The 23,837-nt window shown below is 44.7% G+C and overlaps 1 protein-coding gene across 2 annotated transcripts in view; it reads right to left on the bottom strand.

Annotated features, from left to right (window-relative positions):
* Positions 1 to 823: 823 nt before the first annotated feature.
* The window catches only part of LOC132779061 (KAT8 regulatory NSL complex subunit 1-like), a 61,450-nt gene continuing 38,436 nt past the window's right edge, over positions 824 to 23,837 (bottom strand). Inside the window, exons 5-13 of one of the 2 annotated variants that reach the window (XM_060782734.2) lie at positions 14,928 to 15,132; positions 12,919 to 13,084; positions 11,590 to 11,730; positions 11,207 to 11,376; positions 8,861 to 8,982; positions 8,385 to 8,439; positions 5,653 to 5,765; positions 3,500 to 3,725; positions 824 to 1,813 (exon numbers count right to left, since the gene is read on the bottom strand). In XM_060782734.2, coding sequence (XP_060638717.2) covers positions 1,559 to 1,813; positions 3,500 to 3,725; positions 5,653 to 5,765; positions 8,385 to 8,439; positions 8,861 to 8,982; positions 11,207 to 11,376; positions 11,590 to 11,730; positions 12,919 to 13,084; positions 14,928 to 15,132 — 1,453 coding nt within the window. In that variant the 3' untranslated portion in view covers positions 824 to 1,558. The remainder of the gene's footprint in view (positions 1,814 to 3,499; positions 3,726 to 5,652; positions 5,766 to 8,384; positions 8,440 to 8,860; positions 8,983 to 11,206; positions 11,377 to 11,589; positions 11,731 to 12,918; positions 13,085 to 14,927; positions 15,133 to 23,837) is intronic. The other variant, XM_060782735.2, reaches the window with a different exon arrangement.

The following is a 23,837-nucleotide window of genomic DNA, read 5'->3' as shown; positions in this document are numbered from 1 at the left end:
AGGAGCGACTTGAGAAACTGCAAGTCGCTCCTGGTGTGAGAGAATTGGCCGTCTGCAAGGACGTTGCCCAGGGGACGCCTGGATGATTTGATGTTTTTATCATCCTTGTGGGAGGCTTCTCTCATGTCCCCGCATGAGGAGCTGGAGCTGATAGAGGGAGCTCATCCGCTTCTCCCCGGATTTGAACCTGCGACCTGTTGGTCTTCAGTCCTGCCAGCACAGGGGTTTAACCCACTGCGCCACTGGGGGCTCCAGCCAGTAAATAAAAGGCATATTTTCAGTCAACACAGGCAAACAAACCAATCTCAGGCATTCTGCCAGACTGAGAGAGATTGATAACAGAGTCAAGGCTGAAACAAAATCCGTTCCTGGCCGCTTGGGACATAGAGTAGATTAGGGGATAAAAGTGCCAAGTACAGAATCTATAGTCAGACCAAGCAATGTTGGAATTGAGTCAAGACATCTTTCCTGGACCTTGGAAGCCTTCCTTTGGATAGATTCATGTGTTAAGTGCCTCTGATGTATGATTCAGGCTTTGGAATGTTACCCTTAGAAGTTTTTGCCTTTGTTTTTCATGAACTTTGATGGACTAATTTCTTGGACTATTTGCTCCTGCTTATCTTTCTACCTAATTGGATTTACCTATTTTATGGCGTGCTTTTTACTGCTACTGCTTTTAAAATATCTTCAGTAAACTGCTTGCATTTCTACTCATCTGTGTGGTGTTTAAAATCAGAGGGCTTTTCTTGGCCTGGAGTGCAACATGAATATGGATTCAAGGCAGAGGGTTTGCAGCCTCTCCAAAGGAAATGTACACACATGCTTTGATCATGATTTGAAATTTATTATCAGCAACAACAGCATTTCTGCAAGGCCAAGAGGACATGATTTTTTTTTCATTTTATATTTTTAAGAAAACTGGTGATTTCTGAAGTACATTTAAAAATTAAAAACCATACAAAAATTAGTAGGGAAACATTCCTCTTCCCTTGCAGGCATGGACGCAGGGCCTGCGCATCTCAACTATCCTGTAGATAAATTCCTCCTTGCCGCCTTGGGCCGGGGGACGAAACCTGTGAACTGCGTGCATGAGTTTCCACCATCGATACCCAGCTCCTCCCCAACTGGCATTGAAATCCTCTGAAGACGACATGCTCAACTGACGGGCACCTGTTCCAAGAAGCGCTGCTGGAGTCACTGGGGGGGAAAGAGCGCCGCTTCCCTCTCTTTCGGATGTGTCTCGCAACCTCCTTGCTGATCCTTCTGAGGTTCCCTGGGGTTGCTGCACTTGCGACACCAGCGCCGAACCTTCTGGCCAATTGACGTTCGTCTCGTCCAGAATCAACTTGCGACTGAGCTTTCCTGGATGAGGCCTCCTTCCCACGCCATACAGCCCCGGGCCTTGGCTTTGGACGCCTCTCCGGCCCTTCGCTGAGCTCCAAGTTCACAGCTGGGCCTCTGCTTTGCCGGGCACAAGGGTGCTTTTCCATGGCCGCCGCCACCCAACGCTAGAGAGGATGGACGCAACTCTACCTGACGTCACCGGAGGCCAGAGCGTTCATCTGTTGTTGAGGAGCGTGGGTGGTGTGCCGCGGTGGCCGGCAAACGCCTCCTGCCAGCCAGACACGAAAGGCTCCTTGGGATGAGAAGGGCTGGGGGTTATACTGTTAGTCCTCACGTGGCCCTGACTGCCACTGGGGTCCCTCTGCTGAACGGGACCGGTCTGCTTGCTCAGGCATTCGGAAGGGCGCAGAAGGGCTTGGTGTTCTGTGTTCGAAAGCGGGAATGTCCGCATCTCCCATGGCTGTTCGAACTGGAACAAGGAAAGAGGAAGAAGGGTCATGTCAGGAGCACACAAGGCTTTACATCAGGCATGGACCACCTTGGGCCCTCTCTTCAGATGTTTGGGATTTCAACTTAAGTTCTGGGAGAGCCCTGACACCGCTGCCCAGCTCGATGCCGCACGCCTCTGGCATTCAGTTATCCATCTACAAACCCACACGTTCACTTCGGTCATCTGGAGAGGCCCTGCTCGTGATCCCACCGGCGCCGCAAGCGCGCTTGGCAGGGACGCGGGACAGGGCCTTTTCCGTGGTGGCCCCCTGACTCTGGAACACCCTCCCCAAACACCTTAGACAGGCCCCTACATTGGCTGTCTTCAGAAAGAACTTGAAGACCTGGCTTTTCCGATGCGCCTTCCCAGATTAGGAAATCTCCACTACCAAGTCCCATAAGCACTTTATCAGAACCAATGATTGCTGCACATCGCACTTGCCCTGGAAGCCCCATATACACCTCCTGTCACATCAGCACTTTTAATCTTTGTACCCACGCTCTGGCCCGGCCCAGTTTTATTGTGTTTTAGTGTATTGTGCCTGTTGTTTATTTTGCTTTATTCTGTTTTTAATTGTTTGATTTGCTTAGATTGTACTGTTGTGTTGTGTGTTGAGGCCTCGGCCTGTGTAAGCCGCATCGAATCCTTCGGGAGATGCTAGCGGGGTACAAATAAAGTTTAATTATTATTATTATTATTATTATTATTATTATTATTATTTACTGTATTTATACCCCGTTCTTCTGAACCCCGAAGGCGACTCAGAGCGGCTTACAGATTATGGCAACATTCAATGCCGCATCATACAACAAATAAATATAATATATCAAATATAACATCAAATTGCAAGAAGGTGAGGCCTTGCCAAGGGCAAGCCTGCCGCAAGCTTCTCTCCAAGGAACTGCCTTCCAAAGGGAGGCTCCCTTTGTCCCACTCAGGACTGGGCCAACTTGGGGCCTCCCCTCCAAGGGTTTTGGACTCCAACTCCCACCATTCCTAACAGCCTGTTGGGGATTCTTCATCTTCGGAAGAGGAAGGGGAGCAGGGAAGTACTCAGGAATTGGAGGGAGAAGAAGACTCAGACAATGAGGGTTTGAAAGAGAGAGATGAAAAGAGACAGCACAAACGGCGTTCAGCCAGAATAGCCGCTAAAAACGTGGAGCTAATTGGGAGACGCCCTACCACCTCCTGCGTGGAGAATTCAGGGCTATAAATCAGAGGCAGGAGTAGTCACCTTTCGCTGGTGGCAACGACACTGATACTGCTGTTTTCACTCCAATGGAATCTGCTTTGTGTCTGCTGCTAAGAACTTAGTTCATTGTCTCCTGTCTAATGGAAGACTGGTATTTCTTTTGGGACTTCATAAGAGACTTTAATTTGTGTCTGGATTAAGACTTCCTTGTTTTCTTTTGCACTGTTCAGCTGCATTTGCTTATCCTTTGTGTTTGCTGAAATAAAGCATTTTTCTTTTATTTTCAACATTGTCTAAAGGCTGTTTTTGAAGGGCAATTCAGGACACAGTCTCAGGCTCTTTCTTTTAAGCGGCTGAGGAGGAGAAGGAAGGGGCCCGAGGCTGTTAGGAATGATGGAAGTTGAAGTCCAAAACACTGGAAAGACCCAAGATGGTCCATGCCTGTTACAGACCTCTTTGTGTAATATCCTCACCTGGATATTGTCATCCACATCAAAGACAGAGAGAGCAGCATCTTCGCTGACAGAAAGGCTCCCTCGGCTCCGGCCCTTGAGCAGGAGGGGACTCAAAGCTCCGCAAAGCTCAGGGCTGAGGGTGCCAGAGGGAGAGCTGGCGCACGGGACGTGGTTTAGGTTATAGGCTGAGGCATCCGGGGAGCCCGGCTGAGGAATCCACCGCCCGTCTGCTCGGCTGGTGCTCCTGAAATACGAACGTGACACAGAGAAGAGAAAAGGTCACAAGCGCAGACCACACCAAATACAACAATACAACACTGAAATTAAATCCAAGGCCAGAAGTAATTATGTTAGGAATTATGTAAACAAGAGTAGAATGATCATATGTACAGATAGTCCCTAAGTTACAAACAAAATAGGTTCTGTAGGTTTGTTTGTAAGTTGAATTTGTATGTGAGTGTTTTATGTCAGCCTGTGATTGTGTCTGGTGCTCACGATGGGAATGATACTCGTGATAATGTTCATGTTAGGAATTATGTTCATGTTGATGCGCATAATGGGAATGGGGATGATGTTTCTGATGTTGGGCCTGGGTTTGATTGGGCTGGAGTTAAGTTCAGAAGAGAGGTCTGAGCAAGGCCACATTCCTGGGAAAGACCTTTCACTGCTTTTCTCAGAGGAACAACCTGGAAATGATGCTGAAGTTGATTTGCCAGTTGCAGAGGGAGAGGAGAGTGAAACCTTGGACAGAAAGCAAAGTTTTAGTAAACAGAGGCAGTACTTTCAAAGGCTGAGGGGCTCTGCTCATTTACAACAAAAGAAAGACAACAAACTGTTATCTAGTGGGAAAGCGGGGTATAAATAAAGATTATTATTATTATTATTATTATTATTATTATTATTATTAAAGTGAGAAAGAATGCTTTCCTGCCAGTTTTGGCCTTTGAAAAAGGTTTATAGATTATTCATGGGAGACCACTGCCTCAGTCGAGTCAACGCTGTTAATTCATGCTGGTTTCGTTTTGAAGAGCTCTATATTTTATGTATCAAGTTGTTGTCAAGTTTAAGTTTTTGTCTGAGAGTTCCTGCTGTTTTTCTTCATAGTTTCAAGTGCCTGGCTTCATGGAGTTCTATGTACGAATGGACCTGGTGTCCTTTTAAAGTTTATGGATTATCTTTGATTTTGGACTTTTATAGTTTTACTGTTTTTTTACTTCTTTACCTACATATTTTCTACAATAAACTGCTTGCTATTTTACCAAGCTGTTGTGGTGTTTCAAGTCAGAGGTGCTTCTGCTCTGGAGCACAACAGTAAGTCAGAACAGATATATATATATATATATTGTAACCCATATAGATATATATTTAGCTTTGAATAGTTCGAAGCTGTGGGTCGGGGTGAGCTCCCACTGTTAGCCTTAGCTCCTGCCAACCTAGCACTATAAAAACATGCAAATGTGAGTGGATCAATAGGTACCACTTCAGTGGGAAGGTAATAAAGACGCCCATGCAGCCATGCTGGCAAATAAGCCCATGAGGTGTCTATGGACAACAGGCTTCTTGGCTTGGTAATGAAACAAGAGCACCTCCCCATGGCCAGAGTTGAACACTGCCTCCAGAAAGCTGGAGATGAAAGGGGAAGCCTTTACCTTTGTTCTCTGTATTTGTGTATCATTGCTATTCTACTGTACTAAAGGGACTGAATGTTTGCCTATCTGTGAATGTTGTAATCTGCTCTGAGTTCCCTCAGGGAGAATATAAATAAAGTGTTGTTATTGCACTGGGAAGGGTGAACACCTTTGTTGTGTTGTTTTGTTTCACTATCTGTCCCTGTGAGAAATAAATTTTGAAAAATTCAACTTGTTGAGTAAAGAAGGATTGGTGATAAAGCTTCAGTGGAGACCCCTTTCCCCCCTAATATTAACATTAGGAGTCGAAATCCTACTCTGCTTTGCTTTGGTCAGACCTCATTGGGAATAACCCTGTGTCTAGTTCAGATCTTGGCCTGCAGAGCTCAAGTAAACTCAGACTCCACTGAGGCTCAGTGAAAGCCGTGAGTTATCTTTGCTGATATTTTCCTCCGAAATAACACTGTAGACAAAATAAACAGATACAATGGAAGCTGATAAGAATATTATTCCCACAATCCAGATCCATCCCTTAAGAGATACCTGTTCGCCCGCCTGTGGGAAAGGCTTCCTGCCCAGGAATCCCAACGGACCCGCTCCAATTCTTCAAATTTTTGGTGGCGGTTCAGATATGCCTCATCGGAAGTATCTTCCACCTAAGGAAAAACAAGAGATATACTTGTGTGCTCAAGAAAGCCAACACAATTCCCAGCAAGATATGAAGACATGTGCCTTTCATCTCAAGAACAGAGAAGCATCTCGAGCTCTGAGGATGACCTGGGAAGGAATCCCAGTGGAGCATTGCAGCGCACCCCACCCAAATACCTGGGAGTCACTCTGGCCCATACTCTGACTTACAAGAAGCACTACTTGAATATCAAGCAAAAAATGGGTGCTAGAAATAATACTATACAAAAGCAGACTGGCACAACCTGGGGATCACAACCAGACACAGTGAAGACATCTTCCCTTGTGCTTTGCTACTCTGCTGCTGAGTGAGAATGCGTGCCCAGTGTAGAACATATCTCACCACGCTAAAACAGTGGATTTGGCTCTTAATGAGACATGTTATGACATCACAGGATGTCTAAGCTCTACACCATTGCAGAAATTATACTGTTGAGCTGGTATTGCACCACCTCACATCTGTCAGGAAGTAGCAGCCTGTAATGAAAGGACCAAGGCAGTAACATCTTTGGCCCATCCTCTGTTTGGATAACAGCCAGCAAACCAATGCCTTAAATCAAGAAAAGAGCTTCATAAGATTGGCAGAGATACTCGCAGGACCACTTCAGCAAGCGAGAGTCCAAAAGTGGCAGGCTCAAGCCCGGAACCTCAATCACTGGCAGATACTGGATAAGAGACTCCCTCCTGGGCACACAAAAGACTGGGTGACTTGGAAGGTGCTGAACAGACTGAACTCTGGCACCATGAGGCGCAGAGCCAATCTTCAGAAATGGGGCTACAAAGTGGAGTCCACAACATGCCACCTATTGCAATGCAACCTGAGCCCTGCCGCACACACAATAGAGGACCTTCTTACAGCCACACCAGAGGCACTCCAAGTGGCCAGCTACTGGTCAAAGGACATTTAGCATCATGCCAAGTTTTTAACTTTGATGTTAAAATGTGGATGAATAACTTAAGCATTATTATTATTATTATTATTATTATTATTATTATTTTGTATTACAAGTTCACTTGTGGAAAAAATTGAGGAATATTAAAAGACAATGTTCCTTGTTTGCAGGACTTCATTTGCCAGATCCATAAAATAAAAATAAAATAGCAAACACACGGGAAGAACAGTACGTGTTCTTGAGAGCAGTACGTATGAAAAAGATCTTGGAGTCCTCGTGGACAGCAAGTTAAACATGAGCCAACAATGTGATGCGGTGGCAAAAAAACGCAGTGGGATTTTGGCCTGCATCAAGAGGAGCCTAGTGTCTAGATCTAGGGAAGTCATGCTCCCCATGCTCTATTCTGCCTTGGTTAGACCACACCTGGAATACTGTGTCCAATTCTGGGCACCACAATTCAAGAGAGATATTGACAAGCTGGAATGTGTCCAGAGGAGGGCGACTAAAATGATCAAGGGTCTAGAGAACAAGCCCTATGAGGAGTGGCTTAAAGAGCTGGGCATGTTTCATAGAATCATAGAATCAAAGAGTTGGAAGAGACCTCCTGGGCCATCCAGTCCAACCCCATTCTGCCAAGAAGCAGGAATATTGCATTCAAATCACCCCTGACAGATGGCCATCCAGCCTTTGTTTGAAAGCTTGCAAATAAGGAGCCTCCACCACACTCCGGGGCAGAGAGTTCCACTGCTGAACAGCTCTCACAGTCAGGAAGTTCTTCCTCATGTTCAGATGGAATCTCCTTTCTTGTACTTTGAAGCCATTGTTCCGCATCCTAGTCTCCAGGGCTGTAGAAAACAAGCTTGCTCCCTCCTCCCTGTGGCTTCCTCTCACATATTTATACATGGCTATCATATCTCCTCTCAGCCTTCTCTTCTTCAGGCTAAATATGCCCAGCTCCTTAAGGTGCTCCTCATAGGGCTTGTTCTTAGCCTGAAGAAGAGAAGGCTGAGAGGAGATATAATAGCCATGTATAAATATGTGAGAGGAAGTCAGGGAGGAGGGAGCAAGCTTGTTTTCTGCTTCCCTGGAGACTAGGACGCAAGGGAACAATGGCTTCAAACTACAAGAAAGGAGAATCCATCTGAACATGAGGAAGAACTTCCTGACTGTGAGAGCCGTTCAGCAGTGGAACTCTCTGCCCCGGAGTGTGGTGGAGACTCCTTCTTTAGAGGCTTTTAAACAGAGGCTGGGTGGCCATCTGTCAGGGGTGATTTGAATGCAATATTCCTGATTCTTGGCAGAATGGGGTTGGACTGGATGGCCCAAGAGGTCTCTTCCAACTCTTTGATTCTATGAACAGCTTAGTAATGAATAGGAAACCAATTCTTCAGAGCACAGCTATAACCACATAACACATGCACATAAAAGTCCTTCAGTAACAGAAGGATGAGAACATTTTTGAGAAAACAAGGATGTTTTGACTCCCTTCCACACCCTGGTATGACTCAAGTCCTTGCTGGTAAATGTAAGCTGCGGTTATGAGAACAGAATGACTTTTATAGTTTTCTTCTGAAGCCAAAGATGGATGCTGCATGCATGTCCGTCAAAGCCTTCCTCAATCTGATCCCCAGCAATCCTTGTCAACAAAAACAAAACAGGGCAACTGATAGAGGCCCAAAGGTTTAGTTTTCTTACCTCTGAATCTACTTCCTCTGAGGACTTCAGCTCTTCCAAATTCACCATTCTCCACCTGATGTAAAAAAAAAAACCCAACTCAGGTTAGAAACATTCCTGCAAATACTTCTGCAAAGCAAGCCCCTTTCTCACTTCCTTCCTCCTCATGAGCCCTAAAGGCATAATGCCGTATTCTGCAGACAAAGGCTCAATTCAAAAATGCCAAAGCAGCTCTCAAAATGGCATTTTTAGTGCCTTCTCTGCTGTTGCATCCCAGTTCCAGTTGATCCTCCCCCAATTGGCACCATCATTTCTGTCATCCCAGCACTATGTAAAAGCTCAATTTGGTAACTAATGCTTTCGGGACCAAAAAAGCCTTTATACTAGGCCTGGGCAAACTTCAGCCCTCTCTCCATGTGTTTTGGACTCCAGTGCTGAGAGGCAAAATAGAGCTGCCCGGTCAACCCACAGAGTCAGCAGCTTCCAAGGGAACCCACCGTGGCGTCAAAATCTCCTTATACTGCAGCTTCTCCACCCGTGTCGCCGCAGCCATTGACATGGGGATCACGATATTGTTGATGTCGTAAGAACATTCCACTTTTTTCTTTTTTGCAGGCTGCTGAAACCACACAGAGGTCATCAGAAAGACAGCACTGTAACATCACAACTCTTCCTAAGCTTGATAATTAAGGAGACACTAATGATGTTGTGTTTATTGCTCTTGTGGTGTTTTATACTGTTTAATGTTTTTATTTATATTATGTTTTATGTGTACTGATTTGTTGGAAACCGCCTTGAGTCGCCGATTGGCTGAGGAAGGAGGTATACAAATACAGTAAATAAATAATAATATATAACATGTTATCAACAGCTCAAAACTGTCACCCTGATATCGCTCAATCCGACTGTCACTGTACCGGGAAATACATTCTCAACAATTTGAGCCAATAATCCCCCACATCAGCACATTTCCACATGGGGGCAATAATAGTATTGCAGGGCAGGGGTGATATGACTGTGAAGGTATCCTCAACTATAAATAATAATAATAATAATAATAATAATAATTTTTATACCCTGCCTCCATCTCCCTTAAGGGATTTGGGGTGGCTTACCAAGGGATTAGCCCAGGGAGCACAAAGTTAAAAACATAAACACAATAAAATAGCATCAAAACAAAACCAATTAAAATATATTACAATAAAGCATAACATCATAAAAACAGTACCATACAGAAGGATAACAGTGCTGAGTACAGATGGCTCTGGGTTTGTGCAAATTCCTAGATAGTGCTAAGGGAAAGTGCAAAATTCAGAAGGCAGGGGTGGGAGGATAATGTTCAAAATATCACGATTGTAGAGCGGAGGACCACGATAATGTGCCGGAACTTAGGTAACATTGGGCCAATTCTTTGGAACTGCCTAGTCCAGTGGTTCTCAACTTGTGGGTCCCCAGATGTTTTTGGCCTACAACTCCCAGAAATCCCAGCCAGTTTACTAGCTGTTAGGATTTCTGGGAGTTGAAGGCCAAAAACATCTGGGGACCCCAGGTTGAGAACCACTGGTCTAGTCAAAGGCACAGCGGAACATCCATGTTTTTAGGTTCTATCGGAAGGTGGACAGGGTAGGTGCCAGTCTAATCTCCCTAGGAAGAGAGTTCCAGAGCCGGGGAGCCACTACCGAAAAGGCTCTCTCCCTCATCCCCACCAACCGCGCTTGAGACGGAGGTGGAAGTGAGAGAAGGGTCTCCCTGGATGATCTTAGGGCTCGTATTGGTTCATAGAGAAAGAGGCAGGTCCTGAACTGTTTAGGGCTTTGTAGGTAATCACCTGCACCTTGAATTGGGACCAGAAACTCATTGGCAGATTTTTTTTTTCTGCACAGAATTGGTCTTACAGGACAATACTCTCAGGCCTCTTTCACACAGCTGAATAAAATCACACATTTTCTGCTTTGAACTGGAATATCTGGCAATGTGGACTCAGATAACCCAGTTCTGTGTTATATGGCTGTGTGGAAGGGCCCTATGATTCATTACACAGTTGAACTGATTTCTTGTTCTTGCTTTCTGCACTTTCCCTAAGTGTACCAGAGGCAAGGAAGAATACGAGGCCCTGACAAACGATGTGTTGCTACAGAATGGCAGCAGAGAAAGGGCCATGAGAACATGGGATTGGGGACAAAATTAGAACCCTTAAAAGCCTTTTCTGGGATCATGTAATTAGAAAGTAATGCACCCGAGACTGATGACCAAGGACATTTCAGCAGGACATGCCCAACTCTAAGCCTACGATGCAGGCTTTTTTATTAGTGACTGAATAGTACCGTCTATCTCTGATCTAGCTGACTTTCTCAAGAACACAAGAGGACAAAGAGGAGTGTGTGTGGGAGAATTTAAAAGGGAGAAGACCCAAGAGAAGAAACCGAGAAAGAAGAATATTCCACATGAAAGAGAGATGAAACAGATAACAGAGAAGTTTTCCTTCTTCTGTATATGTGGCACATTCCTAGTCAACCTTTGGGTCTCCCTTTATGTTTTTAATTAGAAGGGAAAAGATATACGGAAATCCTTCGTGCAGTTATATTATTGCAATAATCAGACTGTTAAAAGCATACTTCAAGGCCAAAACTGAGGTTCCACAGGGGAATAAGCTTGAAAGAGAAAGGTATCTTAGTTGGGAGACAACACAAGGTGAAAAGAATAGCACGTTTTGCAGATCTGATTAGGCACAAAGCAAAAATGGGATAGACTAGAGTCTAAGGAAGGTCTCTTGGGCAATGCTCAGTTGTTACTTCCTCCTCTTTGCAGACGTGTGACCAGGATGAGGATGTGTTCCAACTCACCAAGGCTGAGCTGCCAGCAGCCACAGAATTGCCGGCCACTTGGTTGGAGGCTGGGCTGGGAACACCTTCCAGGGACAGAGGCGACGCATGATGGAGGGAAGAAGACCTGTGGGCCTGAGGCAAGCCAGTGGCAAACCAGCTGCGACTGCCAGGTCCCTTCAGCAGAGAACCTGGCAACAAAGCGAGACATGAGAAACTCAATTGGTGCCCACTTGTCATGTGTGCTTTGTCCAGTGGCAAAAGCAGGCATGGGCGAACTTTGGCCTTGCTTTCAGGTGTTTTGGACTTCAACTCCCACAATTCCAAACAGCCAATAGGTCCAAAACACCTGGACGCAAAGCCAAAGTTGGTCCAAAGGTATTTCTCATATGCACAAAGCTTACCAGATGGGGAGAGAGACGATGAACAAATGTTGTTGGTGAGGTCCTTCAACCCACAATTGGGAGCCTTTAGAGTCTTGATTTTATGGCTTAGCTGGTGGCCCTCTCTCAGCAAGGCTTCAAAGTGTAAGTGAAGAGGGTTGCCTGGCAAAAAAAGGAAAAGAAATGGCTTTAAGGCCCACTGCAAAGTTGTTTATTTACATTAGTCACATTTAGATGCCACATTTCCCACTCAGTTGCTATTTTTCTTGGCATCAGTGCTCCTTGATAAAACCAGTGCTCACTGACCCAGCAAACAGAGGTCTTGTCTGCTCTCAAAGGGGAGGCAGGCAAAGGGGAGATACCATGAAGGAACAGCAAAGGGAAATTAAACAACTATCGCCTATGTGACAGAAAGGCAACCCTCCACAAAGATGGCACAGAAAAGCAGTCCTTTATTTACATAAAGGACCAAGGCAGTGACATCTCCAGCTCATCCCCTGTTTGGGTATCAGTCAACACGTCAACAACTTAAATCAAGAAATAGTTTTCTAACATCTACAGAAACACTCGCTGGAACACCTCAGCAAGCGAGAGTCCAAAAGTGGCAGGCTCAAACCCAGAACCTCAACCAATGGCTGATAGTAAATGAGAGACTCCCCCTGGGCACACAGAGGACTGGGTGACTTGGAAGGCGCTGAACCGACTGTGTTCTGGCACCACGAGATGCAGAGCCAACCTTAGGAAATGAGGCTACAAAGTGGAATCCACAACATGCGAGTGTGGAGAAGAGCAAACTACAGACCACCTGCTGCAATGCAACCTGAGCCCTGCCACATGCACAAGGGAGGACCTTCTTGCAGCAACACCAGAAGCACTCCAAGTGGCCAGATACTGGTCAAAGGACATTTAATCAACGACCAAGCTTGCAAACTTTGTGCTTTCTTTGTTTGTTAAAAAATGCAATACAACTGTTTGGTTTGCTCCTGACATGATAAATAAATTAAATTTACATACTTATTTAATTCATATCCCTCCTTCCTACAAGTCATTCAGACAAAGTGCAGCTTTAAAAAGACCATATTAATACAAAAGTTAAACTACAATTCAAGAAAAAGATTATACTGAAATCACAAAATCAGTTTAACAGGGAGGAAAAGCCTACCATGAGAAGAATATTGGCTACTAACAGTAGAATGAATGAAAGGCTACGTCAAGCATGGGCAACATTTGGCCCTCCCTCCAGATGTTTTGTGGGAGTTGAAGTCCAAAATGCCTGGAGGAAGGGCCAAAACTTGCCTATGCTTGGGCTACATCGTTTTCCTTGCTCGCTGCTCTTCTTCTCTTGCTTACCATGAGAAAATGAGAGGATGGGGTGGAATCCAGAATCCAGGAGGGCGACCCGCTCTTCTAAGGACATTGTCTCTGGGTCCACGGTCTGGATCGAGGCTTTGCAGCCACACAAGATGCAGGACTTGGGCCCTTCGCAGCCGCATTTTAGGCTGAGAGGTTTCTGAGGCTGGAACAAGAGAGAGGCCAAAACCTTCAGTCAAGAGGGAGAGATGGCTGCAAACCAGAGGGAAATGCACCAATAGGAGGGGTGAAAAAAACTCGACTTCTTCCTATGATAGGGGGCATCAACTCTTCTGAAGGAGTTCTTATAGTCAAACGTCAACTGCAGCAGCTCGACACATGATTTACAATTCCCAATATGTCTGTCTGGAAGTATATCCAAATCAGTAGCCACCATATGAAAGAGAAAAGCACCTGCACAACCAGGTTGCAAATGAGGCCACCATCTTTAGAATGTTCTCCCGTCCCCATATAATTTCTCTGAAACAACCCTCTAAGAAGCCAGGGGCACGCTGCCAGGAAAAAAAGAAACAGAATGGAATGGCAGAGAAGGAAGTAGGATGGGTGAAAATGAAATAGAATCATAGAATCCTAGAGTTGGAAGAGACCTCCTGGGCCATCCAGTCCAACCCCATTCTACCAAGAAGCAGGAATATTGCATTCAAAGCACCCCTGATGGCCATCCAGCCTCTGTTCAGATGGCCATCCAGCCTCTGTTCAAAAGCTTCCAAATGAAGGAGCCTCCACCACACTCCCGGGCAGAGAGTTCCACTGTTGAACCGCTCTCACAGTCAGAGAATGATAATGTCTAGATTAATATGGATCACCTATTGTGAAATGGTTGACCGCTCTCTGTAATTCGCTCCAGTTAATAATCTGGCTGCCGCCTGTTGGACCAATTGGAATTTCCGGGCCATCTTCAAGGGCAGCCCTACGTAGAGCGCATTGCAATAGTCCAATCTAGAGGTAACTAAGGTGTGGACCACCATGGCCAAATCCAACTTCACGAGGTACGGTCGCAGCTGGTGCACGAGCTTTAATTGTGCGAAGGCCCTCCCAGCCAGCAAATAAGTAAGTATTTACTTACTATATTTATATTCCATCTCTCTCAGCCCGCAGGCAACTCAAGACGGTTTACAGTTGGAACCAAGACCATAAAATACAATATCAATACAATAAAACCATCGAACAATAAAAACCATAACAAAATCAGTAAAAATATGAACATTTAGAGTCTTTGATTAAAAATATTGCCCAATCACATAATCCAACCATTCCGTTTCCTATGTCTGTTACGTTGTATTTGGAAGGGTCTGCTCAAAGAGCCAAGTCTTGACTCTCTTTCAAAATGTTAGAAGGGAGGGGGCTGATCTAACATCCTTAGGGAAGGTGTTCCACAGCTGAGGGGCCACCACAGAGAAGGCCCTGACTCTCGTCCCTGCCAGTCATACTTGTGACGAAGGCGGGACCGAGATCAGGCCTCCCGAGACGATCTTAAAATCCTGGAGGGTCCACATCACCGAAATAATCCGAACACAGACAATCTCTTCTGAATTCAGAAGCTCATCTGTGCCAGGTGGAATCAGCACTTGGATGGAAGATCACCATGTAAGACTAAGGACTTCCAGAGGCAAGTAGGGCCCCTTCTGAATAAAATCCTCCATTTTCTGCTATAAATTGGAATATATGGCAGTGTGGACTCCAATAACTCAGTTCAAAGCAGATATTGTGGGATTTTCTGCCTTGGTACTCTGAGTTATATGTGTGAAAAAGCCCTCGGAAGGCGTTTCTAGTCAGAATTTGCAATCCAGAAATGGATTAAGGCAGGTATGGACCAACTCGGACCCTCCAAGTGTCTTGGACTTCAACTCCCATCGTTCCTAACAACCTACCCTAAAGGAAACCAGTGTTGTTGACGGCACCCATCTTCTCTGAGGGTGTGATGTTAAGAGAAACATTATGAAATGCTTTTTCTAGCGACAGCTGCAGAAGACAGACTTCAGGCCTACCTTCCTGCTCAGGTGGGAGACGGCGCTGACTCTCACCAGCCTGCGCTTCCTGTATCTGCAAATGGGACGGATCCTGGCGGCCACACAGCTGGGGTCGAGGGTTGCGGGAGGGGCGGGAAGGCAGTTGCTTGGTGGCTTCGGTTTCTTGAGAACGCGGCCAGGGCTCACGCCGTCCTGGGGATTGAGGGAGGAACCTGTGTTGAAACTGAAGCCAAAAAGAGAGACGTCCATACATTAAACACACTCCTGGAAAGGGAATTCAAAATTGCATTGTGACAGATTATATCAGAGCACATATTTCTGGGACAGTTGGGTTCTCAATTTGTCACAACCGACTACCTAGTCAGTTGAAACATTCACACCTAGCTCCAGCAGACAAGAGCTCTTTGCCCCACCCCAGTCCTTCCACAGATAAATAAACCCATTTTCCTAATTCCAACAGACCTCACTACCTCTGAGGATGCTTGCCATAGATGCAGTGAAACGTCAGGAGAAAATGCCTCTAGAACATGGCCATATAGCCCAAAAAAGAACCTAGTGATTTCAGCCATGAAAGCCTTCGACAATACAACTACCTAGTCCTTTAACAGTTTCACCAGGGCAGAGAAAGGCAGTCGAAAGGGCAAAGCCAGGCCCAGCTTACCTGTCCGAACGTATCTCTCCCTATGAACCATCTAAGAGTTAAAATTGCCCGGGGAGGCTCACTCTCGGTCCCACCTTCTTCGCAGGTGTGACTGGGGGGGGGGGGGCATGAGAATCATAGAATCATAGAGTTGGAAGAGACCTCCTGGGCCATCCAGTCCAACCCCATTCTGCCAAGAAGCAGGAATATTGCATTCAAAGCACCCCTGACAGATGGCCATCCAGCCTCTGTTTAAAAACCTCCAAAGAAGGAGCCTCCACCACACTCCGAGGCAGAGAGTTCCACTGCTGAACGGCTCTCTCAGTCAGGAAGTTCTTCCTCATGTTCAGATGGAATCTCCTCTCTTGTAGTTTGAAGCCATTGTTCCACCGCATCCTAGTCTCCAGGGAAGCAGTAAACAAGCTTGCTCCCTCCTCCCTGTGGCTTCCTCTCACATATTTATACATGACTATCCTATCTCCTCTCAGCCTTCTCTTCTTCAGGGTAAACATGCCCAGCTTCTTAAGCCGTTCCTCATAGGGCTTGTTCTCCAGACCCTTGATCATTTTATTCACCCTCCTCTGGACACATTCCAGCTTGTGACAGGGCCTTCTCAGTGATAGCCCCTTGGTTGTGGAACACCCTCCCTAGGAGTATTAGATCAGCCCCTTCCCTCCTGACCTTCCACAGAAAAGTGAAAACGTAACTTTTTGAACAAGCCTTCGGAATCGAATGCAACAGTCAAACACGATATTAGACGAAAGTGAACATTGGAACAGCTCAGATGGTGATTTATGGACAATGAGACTAACACTGAAGACACTGGTTTTACATGTTTTGTTGAATATATTTTTAATTCTGTTAATTGTATATTGTTTGAATTGCTGCCTGGCTGTAAGCCGCCTTGAGTCACCTTCGGGTTCCAGAAAGGCGGGATAGAAATATCGTAAATAAATAAATAAATAAAATTCTAAAATTACAACAGCAAAACAACAGAGAGGTAACAATCAAGGACATCTAATCACCTCTCAACAAAACATTGCTCCAGGCACTGCCAGGCCATCAAATGCTAATCAAGGTGGTCAGTTGAAACATTCACACCTAGCTCCAACAGACAAGAGTCCTTTGTCCCACCCTGGTCCTTCCACAGATATATAAACCCTCTTTCCTAGTTCCAACAGACCTCACTACCTCTGAGGATGTTTGCCATAGATGCAGGCGAAACATCAGGAGAAAATGCCTCTAGAACATGGCCATATAGCCCGAAAAAACCTACAACAACCCAGTGATTCCGGCATGAAAGCCTTCGACAATAAATAAATAAATACATTTGAGTGGCAGGAATATTGTCATCTCAGTGCCCCTTTGGGTGATGGGAAGAAATGTTGGTGAGAGTGGTCCCCGAGATGGCATGAATTATCTAATATCTTTCAGTTGAAACTATTTTTTTCCCAGGGAAATATTTAGGTTGTTGATATCTTCCATGGATAGAATCACTGGGTTGCTGTGAGTTTTCTGGGCTGTCTCAGAATGCTTCTGGAACATGGCCATACCCCCCGGAAAACTCACAGCAACCCAACATATTTAGAGGGATTTTTTAGATGCTTGTAGCTTTAAAGAACCAGTAGCAGCCCCAAAGAATGCACTGGAAACCTCAAGCCACACCACTCTAATCCCCAATTCATATAAAATCCTAATATTTACTATACTATCCCAAATAAAAGCCAGGAAAAAAAATATTTTGATTAGGACTGTTATAACTACCATTTCATCACATTGACTTTGCTATTGCAGTTCAAAGGGAAAAGAAAGCCTTCAGAGAAATAGTATGACTCTAGGTATTGGTGTCACCCAGTGTCCCAGTGCCCTACATTTCCAGCAGTGCGATTTCACATGGTTGAGAGGACATGTATTCCGTACGCAAAAGTCCAAAATCTTTGAAATAATGGGCTTGACCTAACATTTACTATACAATTCAGCATATTAATCAATGGCCCACTTTAGCTTAAACTAGCAACAGATTTAGACTGAAGCCAATAAAATAAACCGTAACACTTCAACATTCTGTAGAAATCTCAAAGGATTCCCCCATCTAACAGAAGCATTTAAACAGGGATTTCATTTTGGAAAAAAAAACATTCAAACACAGAATATGTGAACTATTATTTTTACTGTAATGAATGTTATTGGGTCCACACAGTAAGGCATACATATCTTAAGTGTGATCAAGATTGGATCCAACTGGCTGTAAACATTTAGGAAATGGCACCAGTGTATACAATGCTCAAGAGTATTTTCAGTTTTTTGTTTATATTAACCTTTGTTTCATAATAATAATAATAATAATAATAATACTTATTATTATTATTATTATTATTATTTATATCCTGCCCCCTCTCCAAACAGGGCTCGGGGAGGTTTACAGCATGTCCTCTCTGCAAAGCGCAGTGTTTGGATTACACATGTAATAATAATAATAATAATAATTGCAGATAAACAACTGGAAAAGCTGACATGATATGAAGATTGAACTGCAAAGACTTTGGCACAAGCCAGTCAAGGGGGTCCCAGTGGTGATCGGCACACTGGGTGCAGTACCTAAAGACCTTGGCCCGCACTTAAACACAATTGGCGCTGACAAAATTACCATCTGCCAGCTGCAGAAGGCCACCTTACTGGGATCTGCACACATTATTCGCCGATACATCACACAGTGCTAGACACTTGGGAAATATCTGACGTGTGATCCAATTCAACAGCCAGCAGAGTATCTGCTGTGGACTCATCTTGTTGTGTTTCAAATAATAATAATCTTTATTTATACCCCACCACCATCTCCCCAAAGGGGACTTGGGGCAGCTTACATGAGACCGAGCCCGGAAATACATTATAGCAAAATACATAATAAAATCAAAACAACTTAGTAATACAATAAAACAAAGCAAAGCAAAACAAAACAAAATAATGCAATGAGATATAGACACATGAAGAATTGTCTAGAGAGGAAAAATTGAGGTGATCGGTAAGGTAAGCATTAAGTTAATTTACAATAAATTGATTTGCAGAAATGATGGTGGATGCCCCTCGCAGGTGTTTACTGTCAGAAAACAAACTCATAGTACCAGCTAGGGTGTTAAGATCGTCTTGGGAGGCCCTGCTCTCAGTCCCGCCTCCGTCACAAGTACGCTTGGCGTGGACGAGAGACAGGGCCTTCTCAGTGGTGTCCCCTTGGCTGTGGAACGCCCTTCTACAGATATTTATTTTATTTATTTATTTACGGTATTTATATGCCACCCTTCTCACCTCGAAGGGGACTCACAGAGCGGCTTACAATATATATTTTCATACAATATATTATATTATTAGCATATTACAATATCAGTATTATATATTACTATATTGCACTATACCATTATATTGTAATTTTATTAGTAATATTACATGTAATGTAAACATATAATTACAATACTGCATTATTATTACTAGTATTATATTGTATTACATATTAGATCGGCCCCCGCCCTGTTGACATTTTGGAGGAAAGTGAAGACCTGGTTGTTCGAGCAGGCATTTGAATAGGCAGAACATAGGAATATGGAATAATTGGATGGTGAGACTGGATCTTGATTTTAACTATGAGACGCTAATGAGATGCTTTATTGGTTTATATTGACTGTTTATTATGCAAAGAAGACTCCAGCAAGACATGGAGCGAGAGTTGCCAGATGTTCAAGCTGGGTTTAGAAAAGGCAGAGGAACGAGAGACCAAATTGCCAATATCCGCTGGATAATGGAGAAAGGCAGGGAGTTTCAGAAAAACATCTACTTCTGCTTCATTGACTATTCTAAAGCCTTTGACTGTGTGGATCATAATAAATTGTGGCAAGTTCTTGGGATGGGCATCCCAAGCCACCTTGTCTCTCTCCTGAGGAATCTGTACAAGGACCACGGAGCCACAATCAGAACTGACCACGGAACAACAGACTGGTTCCAGATTGGGAAAGGCGTACAGCAAGGCTGCATCCTCTCACCCAACCTTTTTGACTTTTATGCAGAACACATCATGCGAGGATGTGCGGGGCTGGAGGAATGCAAAGCTGGGGTGAAAATGGCTGGAAGAAACATTAACAACCTCAGATATGCAGATGACACCACTCTGATGGCCAAAAGCGAGGAGGAGCTGAGGAGCCTTCTAACCAAGGTGAAAGAAGAAAGCGCAAAAGCCGGGTTGCAGCTAAACGTCAAAAAAACCAAGATTATGGCAACAAGAATGATTGACAACTGGGAAATAGAGGGAGAAAATGTGGAGGCCGTGACAGACTTTGTATTTCTAGGTGGGAAAATGAGTGCAGATGTAGACTGTGGCCAGGAAATCAGAAGACGCTTCCTTCTTGGGAGGAGAGCAATGTCCAATCTCGATAAAATAGTAAAGAGTAGAGACATCAGACTGGCAACCAAGATCCATTGCCTAGTCAAAGCCATGGTATTCCCTGTAGTCACCTACGGATGTGAGAGCTGGACCTTCGGGAAGGCGGAGCGAAGGAAGATCGATGCTTTTGAGCTGTGGTGTTGGAGGAAAGTTCTGAGAGTGCCTTGGACTGCGAGAAGATCCAACCAGTCCATCCTCCAGGAAAGAAAGCCCAGCTGCTCATTGGAGGGAAGGAGACTAGAGGGAAAGTGGAAGTCCTTTGAATGCCACATCATGAGGAGACAGCAAAGCCTAGAGAAGGGAATGATGCTGGGGAAAGTGGAAGGCAAAAGGAAGAGGGGCCGACCAAGGGCAAGATGGATGGATGGCATCCTTGAAGTGACTGGACTGACCTTGAGGGAGCTGGGGGTGGTAACGGCCGACAGGGAGCTCTGGCGTGGGCTGGCCCATGAGGTCACGAAGAGTCGGAGACGACTGAACGAATGAACAACAAATTATGCTACTGTTTTAATTACTTTTAACTGTTTTATGATGTTTTTGAGCATTGAATTTTGTTATTGTTAACCGCTCTGAGTTGCCCGAGGGCTGAGAAGAGCGGTATACAAATATAGTAAATAAGTAAATATATAGTACATCAGGGGCAGTTTCAGTGGACAAGGCAAAGGCCTGGCATGCAAGCCCCTCACTCTCTTAAAAGAAGGCTGCTTGACCCCTTGAAGGGACCTTTTGCAGACACAAAAGGCTAGGAAAGCATTCAGCAGAAGAGCAACCTCCTTGGCATGCCCTATTCACACTCAGACCCACATCTTGTGTCCACAGAATTGAGCAAGGAAGGAAAAAACTGGCTACTGCTGTTTCTAAAAATATGTATACAAGAGCTACAAGACTTTTCACCCTGCAATGCTTCAGGACTTGTTTAGGATAAAAAATTAGTAAATAAGGCGCCCATTCTAGTAGGTCATTTTTAAAAGGCTTGCAAAGTATTATCTACAAGAGTATACTATAAAGGATTTTTGAACTGGGCTTACTCTTCTCGTTCAGAATTCACCAAAAAAGTTGGAAACACCTTGACTGGGCTAAGGAGGCTTTTCATTAGCAAGAGAAAACTCTGCAGTTCAACCTAATGCACTTTAGAGAAGAAAGGTTGAAAAGTGCCATGATGTCAGAGGGGTCACCAAAGACCATCAGAAAATACAGCATTTTCTGTTGGTCATGTGGTTCTGTGTGGGAACTTTGGCCCAATTCTATCATTGGCGGGGCTCAGAATGCTCTTTGATGGTAGGTGAACTACAAATCCCAGCAACTACAACTCCCAAATGTCAAGGTCTATTTTCCCCAAACTACACCAGTATTCATGCCAAGTTTGGTCCAGATCCATCATTGTCTGAGTCCACAGTGCTCTCTGGATGTAAGTGAACTACAATTCCAAAACTCAAGGTCAATGCCTCACCAAACCCTTCCAGTATTTTCTGTTGCTCATGGGAGTTCTGTGTGTCAGGTTTAGGTGAATTTCATCATTGGTGGAGTTCAGAATGCTCTTTGATTGTAGACAAACTATAAATCCCAGCAACTACAACTCCCAACTGACAAACTCAATCCCCCCAACCTCACCAGTATTCAAATTTGGGCGTATTGGGTATTTGTGTCCAATTTGGTCCAGTGAATGAAAATACATCCTGCATATCAGATATTTACATTATGACCCATAACAGTAGCAAAATGATATTTATGCAGTAGCAACAAAAATAATGTTATGTTGGGGGTCACCACAACATGAGGAACTCTATTCAGGGGCCCAGCATTAGGAAGCTTGAGAAACACTGACATAGAAGTTCACCCTCTGGGCTTCCTCAAGCGTCACTGGGGAGCAGATGGGAAAAAGGAGAAGGCCTTTTCCCACCCTGGCCATGGATTACCAACATTCCCAGTCATGGTATCAAAAGCACAGCTATGTCTACGATGCTGTGGGGAGCGCACCCTCCCAACCCTGTTCACCATGGTTCAGCTGCTCCGCTGCAGGGACATCTGCAAGAACCCTCAACCACTGCCAGAATGGGCCACCCACCTTGATGCATGTTAGCAATGGGAACAGAGAGGAGAGCGGAGAGAAAGGTTAACAGGGTGAGTCAGGCTCAGTCGCATTTGGAGCAGATCCACTGAAATCAGTGGGGTGTCAAACAGGATTACTGACATCCCACTGATGAATCATGATTATGTTGAGATGCATGTGTTTGTTACACCTGGATCCAACATGTTTGTTGCTGGGTTGTTGTAGGTTTTTTCGGGCTATATGGCCATGTTCTAAAGGCATTCTCTCCGGACATTTTGCCTGCATCTATGGCAAGCATCCTCAGAGGTAGTGAGGTCTGTTGGAACTAGGAAAAAGGGTTTATATGTCTGTGGAATGACCAGCGTGGGGCAAAGGACTCTTGTCTGCTGGAGCTAGGTGTGAATGTTTCAACTGACCACCTTGATTAGCATTTGATGGTCTGGCAGTGCCTGGGGCAATCTTTTGTTGAGAGGTGATTAGATGTCCCAGATTGTTTCCTCTCTGTTGTTCTGCTGTTGTAATTTTAGAGTTTTTTTTAATACTGGTAGCCAGATTTTGTTCATTTTCATGGCTTCCTCCTTTCTACTGAAATTGTCCACATGCTTCTTGTGGATTTCAATGGCTTCTCTGTGTAGTCTGACATGGTGGTTGTGAGAGTGGTCCAGCATTTCTGTATTCTCAAATAATATGCTGTGTCCAGGCTGGTTCATCAGGTGCTCTGCTATGGCTGACTTTTGTTGCTGTTTATGTGCTTTCTCCAGGAAGTCGCACTGCGCTCTTCCTAACTTTACAATATGTCAGCCCGCAGACTAACTCTAGCCCTTATAATTTATTTATTTATTTTATTTATTTCAAAAAAGTTTTATATACCGAGCTTCTCACCTCATAAGAGGGACTCAGCCCAGTTTCCAACCATAAAAACACATACAATCGGTAAAATATCAAAATACACATTACAATAAAACATTTAAAAAGCACATATATTTAAAACTACAGTGGTCAGTCGTCATACTAAAATCGAATATACACTGTCTTCCATCCAGATCATTGTCTCATTCTTTGAAAGCCTGCCTCCATAACCACGACTTCACCTGTTTCCTGAATGTCAGGATTGTTGGGGCGGTTGTAACCTCTGGCGGGAGAGAGGTCCAGAGTCGCGGGGCCACTACCGAGAAGGCCCTGTCCCTCGTCCCCACCAGAAGCGCTTGTGAGGCCGGCGGGACCGAGAGCAGGGCCCCTTCAGACGATCTTAGTAATCTTGATGGTTCGTAGGGGAGAATACGTTCAGAGAGGTAAACCAGGCCGGAGTCGTTTAGGGCTTTATAGGTTAACACCAGCACTTTGAATTGTGCTCGGAAGCTAATTGGCAGCCAGTGGAGCTGGTGTAACAGCGGAGTGGTGTGCTCCCTGTACCCAGCACCCGTTAGTAATCTGGCTGCCGCACATTGTACTTGCTGCAGCTTCCGGGCAGTCTTCAGAGGCAACCCCACGTTGCCTCTGAAGACACACTATGTGTGATAAAGTAACTCATAAAAGAAAAACACATGCGTCTTCAGTTTTAAGTAGAAAAGAAATAAAGTTGTATTCACAGCATACAAAACAAAACAGAAGAATTGCTCTCCTGAAAAACATAACATAAAACAGTATCTTCGGTACGTTGATATGCAGACTCGTAACAAAAGCAATATACAATCCCTCTTACTCCGTTGTCTGTAGAGTGACCTTGACTTGCTGCCTAATCTTCAGCTCTGGACACTTGCAGTAACTTCTCCCAGCATCAAACAAACAAAGGCTTTTCAGCTCAAACCG

The sequence above is a fragment of the Anolis sagrei genome, chromosome 6, assembly GCF_037176765.1.
Source record: "Anolis sagrei isolate rAnoSag1 chromosome 6, rAnoSag1.mat, whole genome shotgun sequence".
NCBI lineage: Eukaryota > Metazoa > Chordata > Lepidosauria > Squamata > Dactyloidae > Anolis > Anolis sagrei.
Note: the sequence above shows the minus strand (reverse complement) of the source record. Positions and strands in the feature narration are given on the sequence as shown.